At 42.0% G+C, this 24,390-nt stretch overlaps 1 protein-coding gene across 4 annotated transcripts; it reads left to right on the top strand.

The window, feature by feature from the left end:
- Positions 1–154: 154 nt before the first annotated feature.
- On the top strand, positions 155–21,075 carry pxnb (paxillin b). Of its 4 annotated transcripts, none has more exons than XM_008297873.1 (14): positions 155–300; positions 13,489–13,697; positions 13,823–13,908; positions 14,019–14,158; positions 14,234–14,417; positions 15,897–16,011; positions 16,137–17,414; positions 18,503–18,769; positions 18,901–19,296; positions 19,458–19,619; positions 19,716–19,889; positions 19,973–20,054; positions 20,200–20,348; positions 20,436–21,075. In XM_008297873.1, exons 1-14 carry the CDS (start codon positions 288–290, stop codon positions 20,700–20,702), a joined length of 3,522 nt encoding a protein of 1,173 aa, XP_008296095.1. In that variant the 5' UTR covers positions 155–287; the 3' UTR covers positions 20,703–21,075. The 4 variants fall into 4 exon arrangements, with proteins under 4 accessions (XP_008296095.1, XP_008296098.1, XP_008296097.1 ...); XM_008297874.1 differs by lacking the exon at positions 155–300 and adding an exon at positions 11,998–12,102; XM_008297876.1 differs by lacking the exons at positions 16,137–17,414; positions 18,503–18,769; positions 18,901–19,296.
- The last annotated feature ends 3,315 nt before the right edge of the window (positions 21,076–24,390 follow it).

Genomic DNA, 24,390 nt, shown 5'->3' with positions numbered 1-24,390 from the left:
AGGACGACTGTATGTGCGCGTGAAAACTACGCCCCTGTATTTTACATTTAAACATGCAGTTCCGCCTTCTGGCCGCTAGGTGTCGCTCATTACCGAGCATCAGCCACCGTGCGCGTTCCTGTAAAGTACACATGCACATATTGCAGCGCGTTCACGACAGCGATCCTGACCAACTTCCAGGGCAGCAGCAGCGGTGGCGAAGTTTGAAGAGGAAAATTCAGACTTCGTAAGCAGTCGAGGCGCTCTTCAAACAGAAAACTGACGCAGGCCACAAGCAGGCAGCCGCTATGGAGGATTTAGGTAAGTTGTGGAGCAGTTTTCCTTCAACTCCGTGTTTTTCTTGCTCTCAGTGAGCAGCGGGTAGCTGGGTGGAGGAGTTGTTGCGACGAGACTTTAAGTTGAAAAGACCGTTTGTGGTTCACTGTAGGTCAGTCACCTTAGTCTGAAAAAGCCCGCTAATATCTGACAGAAACGTTACAGTTCAGTGTGAAAGAGTGAGTGTTTGACACAGCTCACATTTCTCCTACCTTGTTTTCAATAAGCATCGTAGTAACTTAGCGGCTGGACATCGCTAGCCTCCTTCACCAGCACCTCCTTTTAAACTTTCCGTAGTAATGTCTCTGATCATAATACATTCTCCTTCCCATTTAAACCAACCACTTTTGGTCAATATATGTGCCACAGGGAGGAGATATTTGGCTGACATTTTGACATCGAGCTTTAACATTACCTCCTCAACTCTTGCCCCCAGGCTATTCATTCCAGCTTTGAAGTGGTGGAGTCAACAGGCCTCCCCATTTAGACTGCTCAGTGCAGCACAATGTGAGCTCAGCCCTGGCTTGGCTGACTTAAAACCAATCTCCAATCTGATGGAGCACACTTGGCTGTTACTGATGCATAATTACTGACCACACACTCCACTTTGTTGGTCCTTTTATATATTATAAGAAAGCTTTGACACAGGACACAGAGATGGAAATTGTGAGTTATGGCAAACAGGAACATTTGACTACTGTTTGTGATCAGACATGTGCAAGTCATAAGTTTAAAAAAAAGACCCCAAAGAAACCTCACATCTCCTCTTACTATGCCAAATGTGCTCTTTTACTTGGTTATGGGAAGGATGAAGCACTGTGAGTTATTGGTTCCTGACCTTGTGCTGTTGTTCTGTTGATTTCTGCTGCAGGGCAGGTTTTATATGGTGAGCTGGTGTAGTTGTGTCTTAAGTAAGCGAAGCTGCAGTACAGTTGCTAGGTTATTGATTCATTATTATACATTTACGATTAGAATTCCCTTCACCATTAACTTTAGTCTGCCAGCTAAGTACAAAGTTAATTGAAAGACTTATTATTGCTGAACAGTAACCAGCTTTTTAAAGTAAAAGATGGCTTCTTATCATGGTAATATATTTTCTATAATTGCTGTTAGAATAGACAACATTTAAGATATATCACAAGTTGTAAAAACAAGTACCTTGTTGTACATGATTAGTGGTTGAGTACCTGAAGCTGTTTTGCTCAGAGTAATTATAGTCTAGGAAAAGCAGCAAATTCTCATGTTAGACTGACATAAATCACTTGAAAAAAATCTTTATTTAAAAATATTCAATTAACCATTAGCCAAGTGCCTTTACATGCCTTTTGTCTACCCCATATTCTACAAGCACTGACAACAATTGGTAGCATACTGTATATAAGCCTGTCACAACTATTTCATAATTGCCTTCATAATTGAACTGACCTCAATTATCATGCATAATCATTAGACTCATTTCCAGTTACCTGTATAAAAACAGCTGGATAAATGTGACAGAAATGAAAATTCATCATTGTCATTTTTCATTACTATGTCCAAGTCATTTCCCACTGTTTGTGATCTTCTTTGCTTTAATCTTAAGGCGTAAGTGCCTCAAGATAAATGTTTGTCTTGAGGCACTTAACCCCTAATATTTGACCGACTTTTGATGAACATCTATTGACATTATCAACATAATTTAGTTACCGAACGAACACGACTACACCCCTGTGACCACATTTTGGTTTTAAGCCAAGTGAATAAGAAGAGCTCAGTAACCTGGAGAACATCACTTGGCAATTTTCCAGCAAAAAGGGGGCTTTTGAAGTTGCTGATACCACTAATCTAAAACTAATAGAGTTGTAAAATGAGCAGACATAGTTAAACTGGTAATTGTTAACTAAACTTTTGTGACAGCCCCAACAGTATACTTTTTTTGTCCCTGCCTCGTAGTAGCTTCATCTATTTTTTGTGCCCCACTAATCATTAGCCCTTGATCTTTGACACTGAACTTCTGAACTTCTAATTCTGTTGTTATAGTTTTTAGCAGCTGGTCACTCGCTATATTTACTTTCGTAATTTAGAGTAAATCACGTTGTTTCGCCTGTCAGGTATCTGCAGGAATTGTCCCATTGCACTGATCTCCCAAAGTAGAACAGCAGCAAAATGGATTTGTGAATTGTTTAAGTGGAGAGACGACGGGCCACATTTTGTGTTTGGCCTGCTGTGAGAATACCTCCAGGGTTCGTTAGATGCTCTTGCTGCCATAGGCCACTGAAAGGACTGATTGTTGGTTGAGAGGGAGCCTGCAGGCTCACTGAAGCAGTGTGAACAGCGGGCTGAAGGAGGGGGCGAGGCTGCTGAGGAATTTCGAACATCACTCTGTGTCAGGGTCCAAGGCCAAATACTCTCAGGGTCATGACTCACCTCCTGCCACTACTCTCAACTCCGTGTGTGCTGCCACCAGAGGGAGGGCTGCCGGTTTCAGCCTGTCTCCCTGAAACTTGGGTCCTTTGGTAATTGCACACACTTGGAGATTGTTAAAAACTTTGAGCTTTGAGGTCTGGTAGCGTGATAATCACAGAACTGTTAAGTTAAATGGCTTTCATCTGTCCTACTGTAGCAATCTAAACATTTTTATCCACATCATATGTCGGTCCACTCCCACGTTCTTTCTAAATATGCAGAAACAAATCATGTTAAATATTTGTAAATACTTTATGACTGAGGTTTACTGTACTTCCAGTGAACCCCAGCTAACAAACCCCTGCAGGTCCTGGTGTTGAGGCTCACTGGTTACTGACAGGTCTACATTGAGATGTTTGGAAACCTGACCAGACTCTAGTCTTTTCCCTCTTCTTTAACTCTGTTTGTCTATTGATCTGCTCTTGTTGCTTACCACTTGAGGAAGGGAATCCCCTCAGCAGAGTGAGAGCACTCCTGCAGTCTGTTCGTCTGAGTCACATTTTTCCAGAGGATTTCTCTGATCAGTTTTTTCACAATCCAAGCCAGGTGGTTGCCAGGCCTATAGCCTCACTGTCATTACTGATGTGGCCAAGGGGACGAGTCACGTGGGGTATGAAGCCACCATTCAGCTCTCTGTCAATTCCTCAGGGTTGTGTGAGATTCAGACACACTGACCTCACTCACTTTGCTGGAGACACCCTGTTCCATGTGTGCAGGTTAACACTGAACATACTGGATTAATATAGACTTACATGGCACTGGAGGGCCATGACCAAAGTGAAAATACCACTAAAGAATAATAAACTCTTCTTTTGTTAGTTAATTCCCAAAATTGGTTGTTTTTATTGCAGTGTAATCAAATTCAAAGATTACTGACTGGACAAAGTGGGTAACTTCCCCAGAGGACTCATTGATGTATTCTGTATTTGTCAAGTAATATGTACTGTTAAAGCACAATATGAACTGAAATTCTAAACATGTAAAGCCTCTTCATTTTAGCCAAGTACATTTTGAAAGACAGAGGAATTAAACCAGTCCTTTCTATTGCAAAATGTAGGTTGTCCCTTAAAGATTTCAGTTGATGCCAAGCAGCCACCTGGAGCTGAAAAATCAAGTGCAGACTGTAGTTCTTAGAGTGGCCCTTCAGGCAGACTTCAAAAGCGAGGCAGTTCCCATGTTAATATGCCAAACTTTACAACAATAGAGTTGACAAGATGTGCTTTTTGTATAACATTTAAGTTGTACCACAGCTTAAAGTCATGCATGATAGGTTTTTAATGCACGGAGGACCAATTATGCTTACTGTGATGTGTAGACACCTGCCAAACGCCCATTTTAAGCCAGAAAAACCTTGATTCGGAGGATGGCTGCTCTGACTGATGGGTGGGTGATTCTAGGTTAGTAAGTCAGAGTCAGACACTGCCAAGGTGGCGATGGCTGGTGCCTCCACACTGAGCTTCAAAACCACTGTTCAAGAAACCTGAGGGGGATGCCACAAAGGATTCACCAATCTATGTCTGCAGTTCATACTAGTGTCATTGTCTAGCTCGAATAATGAGACATTTAATCAAACTACAGCCAAACTAAATTTGGGATCCCAGGGTCAATAGGGGCCACCTTTATGTGTTAATTCATGTAAATAATGTGTTTTAGAGTGTTTTTTTTCAGAAACCTACACAATTTAAATCGAAAGAAATATATTGCAACATAAAAACAGTCCAGTGTAGTGACAGAAAAGTGCTCGAACACCTTTGCATTATTTGAACACTGTTGAATCAAGAGTTTTCATCGTACAACACTGTACACATGTATACATGTCCCACCTCTGTTGTTTTCCTGTAACTTTGAGGTCTGTAGCTTGTCAGACTTGTACGCAGAGATAAATATCTGAATAGACATGTGACAGCAAGACCTCGACAGTCAAAAAGCTGCTTTAATCTTTTGTTTTTCCTAATCCTTCAGCTGAGCAGGTAAAACATTAATCAGAAAATAGAATAAAGAAAGAATAGTGTGCAGTTGCCTACAGATAAACATCATTCATCTGAGAAGAAGCACGGCAGAGAACAGGTGCTGTTTATTGTTTAAATGCAGACAGGCTTTAAACCACTCATGGAGCCACTCAGCTTCATTTTGCAGACATACTGAGGCCCATGTATGTCTTTATGGTGGATGTGTGTGATAAAGCACACAGTAACACTTTCTAAACACACACTGAAGTCCTGTGAGGTTAAGTATCAGCTGATCACCTTGCAGAGGCGGGTCTTACTCTCAAGACAGTAATAAGAGTTGGCTGAGGTGTAAGCAGCATAGTCTTAAATGTTTACAGCGTTTGCACAGCATACCAAAAAATCTTAGAAGGGCTTTAGTGGTTTCTGTGTCCCAGTGTGTCGGCCGGACAGAGTTAGTGTTACCAGACCAGCTATCATCACCCTTTGAGAGCTGCAGGGTTAGTACATACCACCCCTAACCAGCGGGCTCGCCTGCTAGGCTAGAGGGAAGCTCCTGACTGTAAATCAGTCTTGTTCCCTGAGTTCCACACCCATCCTGTTCTGGGTCTGGGGAAGAGAGAGCTACATGGCTGACCTCATCGCTTAGGCAACACAGCCTGCCCCACATCCTCAGGAAACAGAGGAGAAAAACAATGAGCAGTCAGTGCTGGAGGCCAGCAAACACTGGTAGCGGGGGCAGCTGTAAGCCTTCAATCTGTGATCCTGGTGCTAGAACAGCGTTTCTACTATTCAGTGCTGTTGTACCATACTGTTGTTTCACTTGAAGCACACTTCAGTCTCTTCCTTTCTGCAATGCTGTTTCCACGCCTTTCCAGTTCCCTGGTCTTGTATCTTGGCTCAGAGAATAGTGTTGATTATCTTCCTAACAGGTCTGGGTAATGCAGTAGGAATCTGAATCCCTGCTGGATTTTTCTGACGTTACTCAAGCTGGGGACACCCCAGGGGATATTCAGAGGCTGTCAGTGGTCACTAGAGAGGGGAACTTTGTGTCTGTGAGCAGAGCAGGGAGGTGGGGTGGAGAAATCTGCCCTTTATCTTTAGATTTTATAATTCAGCCACAATGCACCATACCTGCTAGCCTTATCAGCCTAAATGAATTCTACATAGACATTTATAGTTAGTATATGCACCATATTAAAACACTGTAACCCTGTCATTACACTGCAGACCTATATTCATATGATTTTTAAACAATTGTAACAATTTTAACTTGTGATCCCCGCACAAGAAGTATTGAACAATATAGCGCTGATGTGTCGACCTTATGTTTTTTCACACTTTGACTGGTTATCAGACTGTTTTACTGTATTGGCACTGAAAAAATGAGTGATTGTTTGGATTTGAACCCCTCTTTGCTTTACCCTTTGATCAGACACTTTGAATTGAACCACAATTTTGCAATTTTAGATTGTATTAGACCTGAAACAGTTGATTAACAGGAAAAAAAAAACAATCAGCAACCCAACTACTAAAAAAAAAAAAGTCTTTAGAAAGGTTTATGGTTGCAGCTCAAACTACTTCTTTTCTAATCAGTATTTAAAGAAAAATGTTGTAGATTTAAACAACATTCTTGTATAGCTGCTTTGTTTAGATCTTATAGTTAGGAAGGTTGGCTATTTACAGTAAACTAGTATCAGCAGAAGTACCAAAAACATAACATATTGCTCAGCCCTATTAGTTAGAAGCCAGCTTGAGTGATATAGACAAGCTTCACCCACTAAATCCTAAATTGATCAAGATGTCACTGATCGCTGTCTGCACTTCTTTAGTGTTGCTGTCAGTCTGGAGCACGGCTGGTTGCTTTCAGTCAGTGTTTAAGCACAAGAGGGGTCTTTGAGGGTCTTTCTCATCCTTCCCAATTACACTCTCCTACAGCACAAAAGGCTCCTCACTGACATACGCTTTTCATACATGCATGACTATGAATGTGTCCTCAGTGACTGGGTGTTACATCAGTCTTTAGACTTTCCCTTGTCGTCTGATTTACTGGTCTGTGGGGAAGTACTTTTATTTTGGTCCAGCGTTCTCTCAAGGGGAGTGTCATCTTTCGGATATGGGGCTGCTTGGAAGGGTATTTTTAGGTAGTAATCACCCTGAGATGCTTCTGTCTTTCTGATAGTGTGCTATTACATTCATTCATCCTTTGTCTGCATGGGGTTGTCTGTTCAGCTGTAGAGACTGGGAGGGTATCTATAAGCTGTAAGCCCTGACAATTATTAGATCCCCCCCCCATCATTTAATCTGTTTGCTGTTGGTCCATTTTCTCTCATTTCTCTGTCCCTGGTTTCTACACAGCCTTCCCTGTCTGTCTCAGTGGCATCTCACCCTCCACCCCCTCTCCCTGGCCCCTGCCTGTCTTGTTTGATATAAATATCATGTTGGGTTGGCCTGATGGGGTAGGGTTTCGGTGTGGGACTGTGGCCAGTTCTGCTCTTTTGCTCCCTGGCTATAAACAGGTGAGCTGTGGACCCTTGTGGCCCATCACCGTTACCCACATGTTAATAGAAAAGATTAGACAGCCCCGGTTTCCTCCCTCCCTCCCTCGTTGCCAGCCTGCCTGCACTGTACTCCACACTCTGTGGGAAATAGGCAGTAAAACATTGACATCTCCCTTATCCTGGAATTCAAAGCATGCTGCAGTTAGTGGAATGCGTCCTGTAATTGTCAACACATTATTTTTATTTTCTGGACTGACAGATGGTTTTTTGTATTCAAGCACATTCTTCTTCACCTACCTTGAATCCTGCAGTTCTGGAGAAATGTTTTGCTAGAGTATATTGTAGTCAGTCAGGAAAATCAAGTCAGGTTTGATTTTCATTGACGTTTCACTAGATTAGGGAACTATGTGCTCCTGTTCCTGAGCAACCTACCCTGTGTCGCGGCCTGATTGCTTGCTTTCTGCAAAGTGGACAGAGGAATGTGCGGAATTCCCCATGTACCTTCGCTCCCATCTGATAAACACTGCAGGACCGTGGCAGAGCGTGGGTGGGTGTATAGGGGTGCACAGTCAAGACTGTGCTTGTACCCACTGCCACAAGAATGTGTACAGTATCCACATGACTTCACAGTTGTTTGTTGAGCATAATGAAGATTAGTTACCACAGTGTGACCACAGTTGGATCCCCTGACAGAGCTTCTGTCTGTGTAGTTAAGTATATTGTTTAACTGAGGTCTGATGGATTCATCTTGAATTATTAGTCCCAGTCATATCCTTTTAGATGACAGCTTTATTCCTCCAGACCTTGCACAATGGGCTATTGAGTCAGGATGCTGTTAGAGCAGAATTGGACTTTGTCCATTGTGGCTCCTACCCCCTGTTTGGAATGGAAAAGATTAGCCTGTTACTTGGCTTACAGTGCATGTTTGCATTCTTAATGCTTCTAACTCTTTGTGGACCAAACTTGTCTGAGAGTGACGAAGGCTTGTTGTCGGTCCTCATGCAAGACACAATGCTGCCCTCCTCAGGGAAATGAGAGGAGCGAGAAAGTGTCAGTGGCATCTTCATTCTTTATCCTTTTATGACCTGTAGTAAAATATATCAAAGAGATGAGGAGAATGGTGCGTGTGTGGAAGGCAGGCTGCTTAGTGAAAAGCCACAAAAGGATGTGAGCTGGAACTTTCAGATTTAGGAGTTATTTTTAAACAGGTATGACCTGTTATAGGTCTGTCCTATTGCCCTGTGTTAGTCTTTATTTATTGTGGTATAGGTGAACTTGAATTCATCCTGGACTGTCTCCCACTATGATTATTGTGCAGTCCATACATGGGCTACATCTTATTGGATAATCTACTGCTTTTCTCTCGTTTTTAATTTAAAATATAGTTTCAAAAAAAACCCCAAAAACTTAAATTTCGATTTCCTAAGGCCATTTCATTTTCCCATTGTGACTCCTTGAAATCTTTTGTTTTGTCCTGTTAAGAGTGTGAAACCCAGAATATTGAGGTTTCTGTCACAGGAAAAAAAAAAAAAGCAAATCCTCTCGCTACAACTAAAGAATGTTAGTTATTTTTGATTGCAAAATTACTTCATTAACTAGTCAGGGATAAAAATACTGACAAGACAAGCTTGTATTGTCCTCAAGTGAAATTTCCCTTGAACACAGTTCTGCTATAGTGCAATAACAAATAAAAAAAAAATGCTTTTTTTTCTGCCCATTGACTAATGGAATAATTATATAATTGTGTATTAGATTTTTTGTAAATTTACAGTTGAAACCAGACATTTACATACACTGTATAAAAAGACACAGAACCTTTTTTTTCTCACTGTCTGACTATAAATGTGACTAAATTTTCCCTGTTTTTGGTCTGTTAGGATTACCAAAATTATTTCTATTTGCTAAACACCAGAATAATGGGAGAGAGAAGTTTACATACAGTTCCTTAGTATTTGGTAGCATTGCCTTTAAACTGTATGACTTGGGTCAAATGTTTTGGGTTTCCTTCCACAAGCTTCTGACAGTAGTTTGATGGAACTTTGGCCCATTCCTCCTGACAGAACTGGTGTAACTGAGTCAGGTTTGTTGACTGCCTTGTTCCACGTGTCTTTTCAGCTCTGCACACAAATTTTCAACAGAAAACAGATCAGGGCTTTGTGATGGCCACTACAAAACATTAACTTTGTTGTCCTTAAGCCTTTTTGTAACTAATTTGGTGGTATTCTTAGGGTCATTGTCTATTTGTAAGACCCATTTGTGCTCAAGCTGTAACTTCCTGACTGATGTCTTGAGATGTTGCTTCAATATTTCACATAATGTTCTTTCCTCATGATACCATCTATTTTGTGAAGTGCAACAGTCCCTCACAAATTTCCCCTATGGGGATCAGTAAAGCATTATCCATCTATCAAAGCACACCCACAACATGATGCTGCCACCACCGTACTTCACAGTTGGGATGGTGCTCTTAGGCTTGCAAGCCTCCCCCTCTCATTTCACTGTGGATAATGACACTCTCTTCCCAGCTTCAGCAGCATCTTCACAAGGGCTTTTGCTTTTGTTTTTGTTTTGATACGCACATTTCGCACCAAAACACGTTCATCTCTGGGACACAGAACCCGTCTCCTTCCTGAGCGATATGATGGCTGGACATTTCCATGGTGTTTATACTTGTGTATAATTTTTTGAACAGATAAACGTGGAACCTTCAGGCATCTGGAAATTGTACCCAAGGATGGACTGGACTTGTGGAGGTCCACAATTTTCTTCCTGATGTCTTGGCTGATTTCTTTTGATTTTTCCATTTTGTCACAAAAGGAAGCAGTGTGTTTGAGGTGTGCCTTAAAATACACAATATTTACAGTTATGACTCAAATTTTGTCAATTAATCTAACAAAAGCTTCCAAAGCCATGACATCATCATCTGGGCTTTCTCAAATATTTTGAAGGCATAGTCATCCTACTGTATGTAAACTTCTGACTTTGAAGAAAGTAGTAAAAAAATTCTCTTAAAAATTCTCTTAAAAATTCTCTCTGTCAATATTCTGGCATTTAGCAAATAGAAATAATTTTGGTACTCCTCACTGACCTACAACAGGAAGAGTTTTGTTTGATTTAATGTCAGACAGTGGGAAAAAAAAAAGGTTTTATGTCTCTTAATACAGTGTATGTAAACGTCTGGTTTCAACTGTATATCTTCTGTAAAACCTCTATGTGTAGAACAACTCCTAAACCAGATTCAATCTAGATGTACTGTAAATGGATAGCTGAAAGTAGGGCTGAATTATTAATCAACTTCAAATGAATTTGAAACAATGCATACCAAATTGTGAACACAGCAATTTAGGGCATACAGGGTGTATCAAGTAATGAGAGTAATGCTGTAAATAAAATGTACTTTTTTTTTTAAAGGAGATTTAAACTTTCAGGAGTTGTTTATGCTTGTCCTCTGAACAATGTATACCAGGTGGTTCAGGCTGCGGTTCAACTGCATTCAGTTTTGTTATTTAAAAGCCACACCTTGTCAGTTTTGTCTGATCAAGGTTTAAAATGTCTTGCTACTGCTTTTACAAATTCATGTTGTTCTCATTGTGTGACAGTCACGCTTTTGATGGTTTCATGTGGTAATGCTCACATATTTTACATCTGTAAAGATGAAGCTTGACTCAAACCAAAATATCGGTCAGGATAATCACAAGAAGATATTTTTCACAAATTGTCCAGCCCTGTCTGAAAGCAACATGTCGACTATACCAATTTTCACTGGAACTGATTAGTTTTTCTACAAACAAAAACTTGCCGTAGTCACACTGTGTATTAAATACAGGCGCAAAGTTTCAGCCACCATTGTTTGGTTAAAGCAATTCATCTAACGGTGATGGATGTCCCCTGTGGAGATCTATTCTGGAGTTCATGGGCCTGTGCATGAGTCACAGATGTGTAGTATCAGCAGGTGGGAGGGGGCATAATGAGCACAGAGACACCATTAGAGAAAGAGTTTAAAAAACTTGGCTCGGTCTTCTTTGGAGGGCCTCAGGCAGCACTGCTGTCCCCTCTGTCCAGGCTACGAACAACTTTCTAGGAATACATTACCATAATTAGTTGGTGTTAGGCTATTTATTTTTTAATTCAAAAGAAGTTTCACAGGAGAAATATGAATGTGCAAGTGAATCCCCATCACTGTATTTTATATGACTCACCTTTGTTCCAAAACCAGTTGTGGTATTTTTCTATCAGGAGCCTTTGTTTTATGAGTGACAAAGTCAACTTCAGTAAGACCTTGTTTAGCATGTCAGCACCAGGTGCAGATTATTTTGAGCTGGTCATGATATTTCAGCACATTTGCGCAGACATGGCCTACTCACTGAGCTTACTGCTTTAAATAGGTTTGTGCTCCCATGTGGTTTATGTCAAACTTCATGACTTAAACATTTGGCTTCTGAGCAGGATCTCCCTCTGGACTAAAGATGGTGATGAAGAGTGAAGTGAGGCTGAATATAGTGAAAGTTAAGGTGTCAAGACGTATGAGAGACTTCAGTTTGTCTGATTGTGCTAGTTGGTCTGAGTTGAACATTGAAACGTTTGTCTTTTTGTTTTAGATTTAACACAGCAGTTTCATGTGTGACGTTACAGTCCTTTTGGACATTTTTATTCAATAATGTATATTTTAGGGTGAGAGTGCATGGATTAGGTAAATGTTGGGTGTTTGTTTTTAAGATAAAGGGGCACTGAAAGGATACAGTCACCCAATTTTGGCCCTGAGACCACTCCCCCTACTCTCCCAGTAGACCGGCAGCGTGTTATCACTCCTTGTTGCTCACACTATCTTTGTCTGTACTGCTGTCTGCTTCACACACATGTAATAGGATATTACAGATACACCAGTGGGAAAAAATGTAAGTACAGATACTAGACTTTCTAAGAATTTAAAAGCTGAATCTTTGTATTGCCGGGTTTCTGTGACGCCAGCCATTTTGTTTGTGCAACTATAAGATTGTATTTAAAAGGTTTTGTTGTTAGATTATTTGGTTGTGACACAAAAAAGTATATAGTATCTTCTATTCCAGGCCTGATTTAATTTCCCAGATGTTCTGTGTCTATACTTGTCTATATATACTGTGTGTGTAACATATTTAAATTTATAATAAATATTCACTTTGTTGAACCTTTTTTAAATCAGTGGAGTTTTTAAAGAAGTAGAGTCATTTAGATGACACCAAATGGTTAACTCTTTCAAGGCATTAGAATTACATTTTCAATTATGTAAATACATATTCACACTGAGCTTGTTTTTGGAAATGGGCCCCAGGAAGGATGGAAAATAAAAGTTTTTATCCATGAACAGATTCCAAATCAAGATTATACCATGGAAGTGGCATCAGTCAGCTTTGATGTCTTCTATTTTTGGATATTTGGACAGTTTTCCATCCTGCTTTTCTGGCACAATGAGCTTAAATGTGCAGTGATTGTTTTGAGACGGACTGTAACATGTCCAAGCCTCTGGAGTGTAACAGTATGCAGCCGGTGATTGGGGTCTATTCTGGACAAGCTGAGGAGGGATGGATTGTGTGATGTAAGAGTCTATTTTGTTCCTGCGTTCCACCGAACACTCAGCAGGCCAACACTGTACCCCCTCAACCCTGGACGGGATTCAAAAACACTTTCTGTCTGTCTGCTTCTTTGTTTTATCAGTCTGCCTTGTTAGGTTGACATCAACATCAATTGAATGAAAAGATCAAGCACGTAGACAAGTAGCTCTCATTGACTGCAGGGTTGTATTTTTAGTGTGGACAGTGGAAAAAGTATGTTGGGGATTTCAGGGGGATATTTTATAAAGACCTGATGAATTTAGCTATGAAGGTGGGCTCAGGGATGTACTGTGCTGCGGTGGTCACATGCTCTGATGTTACTCTTGCATGATCTGCACCAAGGAGAAAGCTTTTTGTTTGCTGACAGTTTGGAATGAGAGACTCAGACTCACTGCCGTTGTCTGTTTACAGCCTGACACCACAGTAGGTAGGCACCACAGTAGGTAGGCACCTCACAGCAACAATCCTGTCTAAGACTTCATTGGTTTCCAGCACAACCACCTCTGAGGACTGAAACATCTTTCAGAGACCATTCAGGAAGTTGGCTATGTTATATTTGTTTCAATGAAACAAGGAAATAAGAGTGTTTTGATTGTGATTTTTGTTTAAATGCACGTATTTATATGATATTTATTTTTTGTATTTTTGTAGTTATAAGTGCACATTGCAACAACAATATATCATATCTTTCAGACGCGTTGCTGGCGGACCTGGAATCTACTACATCTCACATCTCAAAACGACCTGTGTTCTTGCCTGAGGAGACCACTTACTCCATCCCCACGGGAGGACACTCCTACCAAGATGTGTCAGTTCCCCCTCCAGTTCCTCCTCCACCCTCAGCCGAGGCTCTGAACGGGTCTCTGATAGATCAGCCAGACTCCCACCACTCCTCACAGCAGGTCAGTCTCTTGTCATATCCTGTATGTCTGTGTGCATGTAATACTTTTTCTTTTGTAACTGGTCACAGCCTCAGACATCAAAGAAGAATTCTGATTAATTTCAAAATATGATGTATGCTCTGCAGTCATTAGGTTCAGCCCAGAAGAGCTCATGGTCCAGGGACGATAGCAGTTCTCCATTGTCTCACATTGAAGAGGACCACGTCTACAGGTATCCTCCACACATTTTAAATGTTGTTTGTGTAAAGCTGACCTCCTCCTCTGGCACTCTTTGTACCTGTAGCTGCTATAGACAGTTGTTTCTTCCTGTCTCCTCTTTAGTTTTCCAAACAAACAGAAGACATCAGACTCGTCAACGGCAGCCATGACATCTGCCCTGGGCAGTAACCTCTCAGAGCTCGACAGACTTCTGCTGGAACTTAATGCAGTACAGCAGAGCTCCCCTTCATTCCCCACTACAGGTAAACACCCAGCCTTCATCTGTATCAGCTGTGTTTGTGTTGAGCCATATAAGTTAAACTATTATGTGTCCACAGAGGAGGCAGCTCCACCCTTACCATCCTGCAGCATCACCCACTATGAGAACGGCAGCGCCCCTGACATCCTAGTAAGCCCTCCCCCTCAGGAGAAACCTAAGAGGAATGGAACAAGGTTGGAGGAGGCTCGACCCACTGTAGAGAGTCTGCTGGACGAGTTGGAGGGTTCGGTGCCATCACCCAGGTAAACAGGGTCTCCTCATTGTTACTGGTGTCTAACTAAGCATTTATTTATTAATGACGGGTTCCATGGTCCATAATTTCCTATCCAATCAAAAATATGTGTTTGTCATTGTCTTCTGTGTTTGACTTTCAATGTGCCGGACCATATATGTTCAGAGTTTGACACCGGAAGACAGATTCTTCAGTTTAAAGTGGAGAGTGTTTCTGAACTTGGCTAAAATCTGAATTTAACCCTCTGAACCCCAAAGCTGCCAGTGGGTTTAAAATGTGTTCTCTTTACAAAATTGCCAAAAGTACTCCATTTATCAGAGCCTGAAACTGTAAAAACAGAAAGAATCGGTTGAAGTTTAGGCTGTGAAAAGGCCCAGAAACTGCCTATGTTTACGAGGGTTAAGGTGTGCACCCATGAGCAGGATTTCTGACGTCCCATCTAACCTGGTAGGCAGTCCTCAGCCAATAGCCTGCTCACATCAGTGTGATGTGGAAGCCAGTATATACACTTGCTAAAGGACAGATGTTTGACTGTTCATTAATTTAACATTTTTCAGTGGATGGGGAAGCATAAATGTCATTTTAAGAATTCCTAACCAGGCAATTGAGCTTTTGCATGGAACAACTATATCTGCCACAAGTTATAATTCAAATGGGTTCCGATTTGGGGATCAGGGCACATTCACTGTGATGGACTCACTTAGCCACACAAAATTGGAAGAAGAGGTGTGAAAAATAAGAAACACGGCTTGAGAGAAGAGTTTTAACCAAACTCCCTTTCTCACCACTTGTCATGTAGCAGATCTGGCCAGTCAAGGGAGAAAGGGGTGTGAACGTCAGCCTGCTTACAGTAATATGCATCGATTAAGTGTAGCAAATCATGACCCTATGTGTCCTTACAGAAATGGTTGAGGTGCACCGTCTGTTTTAAAAAGAGACCATGAATATTGGATCAGTGCTCTGTTTAAACAGATACCCTAAGTTGACGGTTATGAATCTCTGTTTTAGAATAAGGTTGAACAGTGCTTCCCATCTTTGGAGCAGCAAAACTATGGGCTTACAGTGGCTGTTCAATGATGTTGGGCTATTGCTTGCATCTTTTAGGTTGTTCTGAAAGGCAGAAGAAAACAGCAAAGAACAGCTTGGTGGTAGCAGTTTTAACTTCTTATCAGACATACTCTCAATTCTACCCATGCAGTAAAAAAGGCCATTTAAATAGGTTTACAGCCGCAATAAATGGTAGCTTGCTTGTTTTATGCAAGCATGCTGACAGCTGCTGTCTCTGTAGAGCATCTGTTTGTACATTTTAATAGATGTGAGGTAATACAACACCTGTTGCTTCTTTAAAATCAGCTTGTTGTGTTAGAGTCGAGAAGCCAGAAAAAGGTTTTTGTGAGAACTTGCACAGTAGTTGTTTTGAGATTCACCCTTGATAATGTTTCAGTGTTAGCATGTAATTAAAAATCACATTATAATATGTCTTTTCCAGCCCTTCCAGTCGCCACAGTGATTTGGATACGTCATCTCAACAACAAGCTAGAATGTCAGCTTCCTGTGCCACAAGAGAGCTTGATGAGCTAATGGCCTCTTTGTCTGACTTCAAGGTACAAAGTAGCATAAGTGAACACTGGAAAAGCTGCACTTAATCAACTGAACTGCTTCTCCTGTCATATTCCTGATTATTTCTGTCCTCTTCCTCTTATCTCACTGATGCTTCTCTGTTCTCTAGCCCAGTTCTTTGGGCTCTCTGCTAGACCCAGCAGGAGCACCCTTCATCTCTCACCATCCTCCAGTCTCTTCCTCCGTTACCCCAGTGGCTTCTCCTTCCCTTACTCTGTCCCACCCGTCTGCCTGTGCCTCTCCTCTCTTCTCTTTACCTGCTGGTTTAGAGCTGCACATAGACGAGGATGGAGGTGATGGCGGCATGTTGATGCCCCATCGGAGCCGTCTGCCTCCCCACAGTCCTACATCCTCACTTTCTGCAGCCAGTGACCTAGAAATAGACTCTGTCATAGACGTCTCTGCCGCCATGCTGTCATCCCAAACCAGGTCTCTGCTAGTCCTCACTCAGTCCGCTTGCTCTAACTCCAACCTGATGAGAAATAGCTCAAGTCCCTCCAATACCACCACCCCCTCACTGACCTCAGTAAACACTGTCCTAGACAACAAGTTCTCCAAGTCCCCGAGTCCATCTATGGAACGGGTCTCACCCTCAGCTGCTGTTGGTAAACTGTCTTGTGCTCCTGAGACTGTGAGCAAGGGGTCTGCTTGTTTTCATGACTTTGATTTTAATTTCTCCACTTCACCTTCTTCAAAAAATCTTACCCCTCCCCTCTCAGCTCCTTCGCCCATCCCTGTCCCTGTCTCTATATCTCCACCTTCTGCACATGCCTCCTCAAAAACATCCTCGCCATCTACAGCCTCTCCATTGATGGTCCCCTCTCCACTGGCCTTCACTAGCACCAGCAGACAACAGTTAGAGGCAGCGCCTGCTATCCAGAGAGCCAGTCCCCTTTCTGTACAGCAACCCCCTGTAGTGGAGCCTTCCCTGGATGAGGCACTAGACAAGCTGCTAGCAATGGGTTTTGCACAAAATCACATGGAGGAACCACAGCTGAACATGGAGGCACAGTGTCTAGGCAGTGGAATGCAGGCGGTGCACGAGGAGCTCATCCTGCCCATGGACAGAAGTAGCATGCAGCCAGACACTTTCACCAGCGCCACCAACACCATCACAGACGACTCCGTGGACGGAGGCACCGATGGGAATGGAGATTTGGACTGGGCTGACGAGGAGCTGTCCATGTCCCTGCACGATGGACTGGATGGCACCATGACGCCTTACACTGAGAGGCTGTACACAGATGGCAGCATGACCCCGCTGACAGAGGCCAGCTGGATGGATGAGTCCATGACCCCGTCCTCATGCCCCGGGACCCCTGACGTTGCCCTGGACCTGCCCCTGCTTCAGTCTCCCAATATAGACAGAGTCTCTGCATCTGGACACGTATGCATCCGCTGTTGCCCAACACAAGACAAGCTTGTTTTGCCACAGTTTTACCTTTGGTTTGCCTCTGTTTATGGACCTGATGCTTCTATACATGCTAGCCTCTGCTTCAAGGGTTTTTCTCATGGGTTTTTTTGAAAAGCTGAAACATAATGCTAAATGTTTATCTAATATTTGGATCTTTAGTATAATTTTCTAACAAATAAGACAATGATTGTTTTGTTAGCATTCAGTATTGTCTCTAAAGTCTTGGTTGGATCTGTCAAATAGAACTGAAACAGTCAATTGAGTGAAAAAAAACTCAACAATCAAGCAAAATGGAAAACAACTTTTTTCACATCTACTAAAATGAAAATTACCTGCTTTTCTTTGTCTACTACTTTGAGTTGAAAATCTTTTGCTTTTATACCACTGCTCACATAAAACACTGCAGACTTTAAGAACTTGTGCTGTATTAGCATTTTATATTAGCATTTTAACCAGTCATAGTCTACGTGATTCATGGACTGATTAAAAAAAAAAAAATCCAAAATCTGGGCATCTACAAACTGTTGTCCTGTTAAATCTTGTGAGGGAAGGCTCAGTGCTCCAATTTTTCTGTCTAGTGCAGTATTACATATGTATTCAGAAACCTGAAAGAAAAATTGTGTTTGAGCTTTGCAAAATGAAGATGACAAAATACTTGTAGCGTGAAAACACATGGTCAGTAGAGGCTGGAAAAATAGAAGCTAATTAATCAAGAGTTTTTGCTGTGAGGCTGCACTAAACTACTACCACTAACTGGCTGTTTGGTGGCAGCAGTGCTCAGCATGGCACCACTAGTTGTGTAAAGGACTCTAATGTGACCTGTATTGTGAATCTGGTTACCTGAGAAGACTGAGGCTAGGTTGTTGTGGCTTCTGACATAAGCATGCAAGTACATGACATGTTATTCTAAGCCCACTGACCACGACTGCACCCTGGCTTGTCAATGATTTAAAGTCACGGCTTGTGTGACTCGCCTGCTGCCTCAGAGCTCTGCTTTTACTGCATGAGCTGGTTTATGATTACTGTGGACACATGATAAGGTGGTCACCATTCCCCCTTAGATCAAATCAGTGATCAGACGCACAAAGGAGACTCCCAATGTGCACCCCATGTACCGAGACGGTCATCTCCGCAGGAAGATGGGACCCATTATTGTAAACAAGAGCAACTCTCAGGACCGTCTCATTGAGGAGCTCCAGGGTAAGCTTGGGATCGGCCGCTCAGAGCGCCGGCGTAAACAGTCCGACGACTGGCTCACCGAGGGTGTCGTCATCACGTCCAAACCTCAGCGTTTCCGTCCTGAAGGGGCCGGCAGTGAGGCCGACAAGGTTGGCTTCAGTGTGCTTAACAGTTTTCCCCAAATTTTCTTTTTCCCGTTAATTCACCTTTTCTAGTTTTCTGCACATTTTCCTGTCTGTCTCCTCCCTTCTCTCTTGTTTTTCTCTCTTCTTCTCTTCAGATCATAATTCCCCCAGAGTCGCCTGTCCCTGTGAGGAAGGTGCTCCCATCTCCTTCTCCCCCCACCCCTCGTCGCCCCCCTGTGGTAGAAGAACCTAAGCGACCACTCCCTGTACAGCATCCCCCTGTCCCAATACCACCACCTCCTCCTCCACCTCCCTCTCCCCCTCCACAGCCCATCCACGTTCAGGAACCAGTTCCAGCTGCACCTCCGCAGATTATAAAAGCCTCACCTGCACCTGCCCCAATCCATGAACCTCCTGCCCCCAAACCTGAGCCTCCTTCTCCTGTCCCAACCCGCCTACCACCAGTTGAGCCAGTTCCACCAGTTCCACCCAAAGTCCTGGTGTCTGTAGGCTGCCAAACAGAATATGACCCAATCTTCCCTCCAATGCAGGCACGAATCCCCATCTTATCCCTTCTGTTGTTCACACGTCTAACAAGCACATCATAATTAATTTGAAGCTCAGCAACAGCAACCTCAAGCTAAAAATGTGCATTTCGGTGTGTGTCAGGCACACGGTGACATATAAATGTACTCATATTGAACCGTTTCAGATTATGGCCCAAGGGAAAGGTGGTGTTCCTGGTGGGGCCCCGACGCAGGTCAACAAGCTGGACAACATGCTTGGTAGCCTGCAGTCTGACCTCAACAAACTGGGGGTGCAGACGGTAGCTAAAGGAGTTTGCGGTGCCTGCTGTAAGCCTATTGTGGGACAGGTGAGGTGCTTATATATCTATTTGTAATATAAATACACGATAATTATGTTTTATATTTGCATACTAAATGCACAGTGAACTGTCCTGTGCGTTTAGGTGGTGACTGCCATGGGCCGCACATGGCACCCTGAACACTTTGTGTGCACACACTGTCAAGAGGAGATCGGCTCCAGGAACTTCTTTGAGCGTGAAGGGCAGCCCTACTGTGAGAAAGATTACCATAATCTTTTCTCTCCAAGATGCTACTACTGCAATGGGCCCATACTGGATGTGAGTCGCTGCTCTGTACATACGGTGTGTGGTCTCTGTTGTCGATCAGTCAGCCAGTAACACGTGTTGTCATATCGGTTCAGAAAGTTGTGACGGCGCTGGATAAGACATGGCATCCTGAACACTTCTTCTGCGCTCAGTGTGGATCCTTCTTTGGCCCAGAGGGTACTGTGTTTTTTGTTTTTTTGTTGTTTTTCTGAATTAGAACCATGACTGCTACTTGTATAGGGCATTAATAGTACAAATTATAAAACTATACATTCCCTAATTGATTCAAATCTATTGTCTGTCTCTGTTTTTTTCAATTAAGGTTTTCATGAAAAGGATGGAAAAGCCTTTTGCAGGAAAGATTACTTTGATATGTTTGCACCGAAATGTGGCGGCTGTGCCCGAGCCATTCTGGAAAATTACATCTCAGCACTGAACTGTCTTTGGCATCCTGAGTGTTTTGTTTGCAGGGTTTGTATTGTGCTTTTCTGTCCATCACTTCATAGTTGTTGTGCCTCATAAGGATGTTAGAGCATCTTCCTGTTTCTGTGTCTGCAGGAGTGCTTCACCCCGTTTGTGAATGGCAGTTTCTTTGAGCACGATGGCCAGCCCTACTGTGAAGTGCACTACCACGAGCGCCGCGGCTCGCTCTGCTCCGGCTGCCAGAAGCCCATCACAGGACGCTGCATCACAGCCATGTCCAAGAAGTTCCACCCAGAGCATTTTGTGTGCGCCTTCTGCCTGAAACAGCTCAACAAAGGCACCTTTAAAGAACAAAACGACAAACCGTACTGCCACGGCTGCTTCATCAAGCTGTTCAGTTAGGGAGAACATTTACCAGTACAACGTTTAGGTCAGGGCTTAGATCCGTGTATAAAGCATTTTTAGCACAGGTAGCGTGAGAATGGATTTTGTTTGTATCAAAGGAAGTTGTCTTCTCATGATCAGGTTGGATGTTTGTATGGGTCAGGTATGTGCATGTGATTGAAGCAGCAGACTGCCTTCTCCCAGACTAAATGTTTATCACATCTCGAAATTTGGTCAAATATTTTTATTTTTTTAGACTGGAGAACTTAATGTTGAAGCTTTTATGGATTTCGAGTTGGTCAGTTAATGTGACGCAGAAGTATTCAGTATTCAAACGACATTGAAAATGTTTTAGAACATGAAAACATGCCATTGGGATGTTTCTTCTAAATCATCCTGGTTACGCAGAATGTTTTCTTGGTCTCCTGAGATGTTTTGGACATTTTTCCAAAGGCAAAGAGCGGTGACTGTTTTATGTAGCCTTTTCAAATCTTTTTAGTTTTCCTCTTTTTAGAAGGTGGTGAATTCTTACTGACACTGAAATCCATGAAATACTCCGTGTGTTGGACTATGTTGCTCACTGGATGAGTGTAATTTTTAGTAACCAGTTAAAAAAAAACAAAGGAAAAATCAGAGGGAACAGCAGCAGGAAACAGGTGACCTGTTGTTGTTAGCATTACAGCATAAATATTTTTTTTCTGTTATTTTTTTTTTAGAGTAAAATACAAAGTTGGACAGCACTACACCCATGGATAACCCCGACTGAAAAAAAACAGGCTCACAAATACAGTCGTATGAAAAAGTTGTTTGGGAACCCCTGATCATTTTCAAGATTTTCCTTTATAAATCATTGGTTGTTCGGATCAGCAATTTCAGTTAAATATATCATATAGCAGACAAACACAGTGATATTTGAGAAGTGAAATGAAGTTTATAGGATTTACAGAAAGTGTGCAGTAATTACTTTTAAAAAAGTAGGCAGGTGCATAGATTTGGGCACCCCAAGAGTAAAATTACATCAATATTTAGTAGATCCTACTTTTGCAGAAACAACAGCCTCTAAACGTTTCCTATAGCTTCCAATGAGGGTCTGGATTCTGGTTGAAGGTATTTTTGACCATTCTTCTTTACAAAGCATCTCCAGTTCAGTCAGGTTTGATGGTTTCCGAGCATGGACAGCCCGCTTTAAATCACACCACAGATGTTCAATAATATTCAGGTCTGGGGACTGAGATGGCCATTCCAGAACGTTGTACTTGTTTAGGGTCATTGTCTTGTTGAAGTATCCAACCCCAGCGCAACTTCAACTTTGTCACTGATTCTTGAACATTGTTCGCAAGAATCTGCTGATACTGACTGGAATCCATGCGACCTTCAGCTTTAATAAGATTGCCAGTACCTGCACTGGCCACACAGCCCCACAACATGATGGAACCACCACCAAATTTTACTGTGGGTAGCAAGTGTTTGTCTTGGAATGCTGTGTTCTTCTTCCGCCATGCATACCGCCCCTTGTTATGTCCAAATAACTCAAATTTTAGTTTCATCAGTCCACAGCACCTTATTCCAAAATGAAGCTGGCTTGTCCAAATGTGCTTTAGCATACCTCAAGCGACTCTGTTTGTGACGTGCACATAAAAGGCTTCTGCCGCATTACTCTCCCATACAGCATCTCCTTGTGCAAAGTGCGCTGAATAGTTGAACCATCTGCAGCAAGATCATGTTGTAGGTCTTTGGAGCTGGTCTGTGGGTTGAGTTTGACTGTTCTCACCATCCTTCACCTCTGCTTATCTGAGATTTTTCTTGGCCTGCCACTCCAGGCCTTAACTAGAACTGTGCCTGTGGTCTTCTATTTCCTCACTATGTTCCCCACAGTGGAAACTGACAGCTGAAATCTCTGAGCTAGCTTGTTGTATCCTTCCCCTAAACCATGATGTTGAACAATCTTTGTTTTCAGGTCATTTGACAGTTGTTTTGAGGCTCCCATGTTGCCAATCTTCAGAGAAGATGCAAAGAGGAGAACAACTTGCAACTGGCCACCTTAAATACTCTTTCTCATGATTGGCTGTGTATGTAGGTCAAGGGTCAATGAGCTTACCAAACAAATTTTGTGTTCCAATAATTAGTGCTAAAGGTGTTCAAATCAATAAAACAACAAGGGTTCCCAAATTTATGCACCTGCCTACTTGTTTTTAAAAGTAATTATTGCACACTTTATGTAAATCTATAAACTTCATTTGACTTCTCAAATATCACTGTGTTTGTCTGCTATGTGATATATTTAACTGAAATTGCTGATCCGAACAGCCAATGATTTATAAAGGAAAATCTTGAAAATGATCAGGGGTGCCCAAACTTTTTCATACGACTGTATTTTGTTTGTGTGAAATGGATCTTTAGAGTGACTCAATTGCATATTGAGATTGTATGTATGGATACCGTATTGCAAAGATTCTTCTTGATAAATGAATCAGAACTGAATCTGTTTCACAGTTTTTGTAAGTCAGAATCTAAACACCTGTTGTTGTTATTTTAGCCAAAGACAAACCATACATGAATCAATATTTTACAGTGATTGTTGAGAAGAAATTTAAAATGCAGCCGTCCACCAGTTGCTTAAGTCTCACTCTCATCTACACACTTTGACGTTTCTGTTTCTGCCAAATCATTCCTTGTCTTTTTACTGAAAAAAAAGAGAAAACAATCTGAAAGCAGTTTCTTGTCTCATACAGTGAAGTGGAATCGCACAAAGACATTGGGAGTATAATTGTGTATCTCTTACACTACTTTCATTACTGTTTCTGAATACATCCTGAGATGTTTTTGTGTGTGTTTGTGTGTGTGTGTGTGTAAATATCCAATGCAGCTACGGTGTAAGGAAAGCGCTGGCATGCTTAGCGTGTACACGTGTTTGATAACCACTCGTTCACAGAAGGAAGGAGAGGGCTGCTGGGAAGGTATAGCAAAGATTACTGTATTGAGAAGCTGTTGAATGTGTATTATTTTGAAAGAGGTACATAATGCGGACAGTACACACGATTTGCCTGTGATATTCCAATAACTATGCAACTGTGGATTAACAACTTTGTTTTCAGCTTCTGCTTATATTTCTTATGTAACAGGCTGTCTGTGCCGTTGTATCAGTTCCATGTCTAATAACACTGGCAAATACAGCAAATTACTGAGAGCAGGTCCACAGTTATGTTTTCATGAATCTGTGAGTCCACTGATTAACGTAGGCTGTTAAAAGAGAGCCTGGTGGTCTGCTAGAATAAATCGTAGGACTAAGATGACTCATTTCCCTCAGCATCTGAGTAGTATCTACTGTAAGACCACCAGGTTGGGTCTGTACATGGTTCTTCATGATAAGCAGCAGATATGTTTGGCCTTTTGTCTTGTTCAGGGAATTCTAGAGCCTTAATTCTTTTCTCACTCTATTTAAGATATCATGTAACAGATCAGTTTAGTAGAGCGTTATTTAACCAAAGCCATACCTTCTTTGATTTGTTCTTGTGTCTGTTCACTACTTTTTTTTTCTCTTTTCACTTTGAATGTCAATAGATATGAATAGTGAGATTCCTCAATTCTAGTTCGATTATGCAAATAAATTCTGTTTTGGTATCAAAATGTTATCAAAGGTCTTTATTTTTTGGTATGTTTTGACTTGGTGCTAAGACAAGACACTATATGCATAAGTTCATGTTAA

Source organism: Stegastes partitus, unplaced genomic scaffold (genome assembly GCF_000690725.1).
Source record: "Stegastes partitus isolate 25-593 unplaced genomic scaffold, Stegastes_partitus-1.0.2 Scaffold1256, whole genome shotgun sequence".
NCBI classification, from domain to species: Eukaryota; Metazoa; Chordata; class Actinopteri; family Pomacentridae; genus Stegastes; species Stegastes partitus.
Note: the sequence above shows the minus strand (reverse complement) of the source record. Positions and strands in the feature narration are given on the sequence as shown.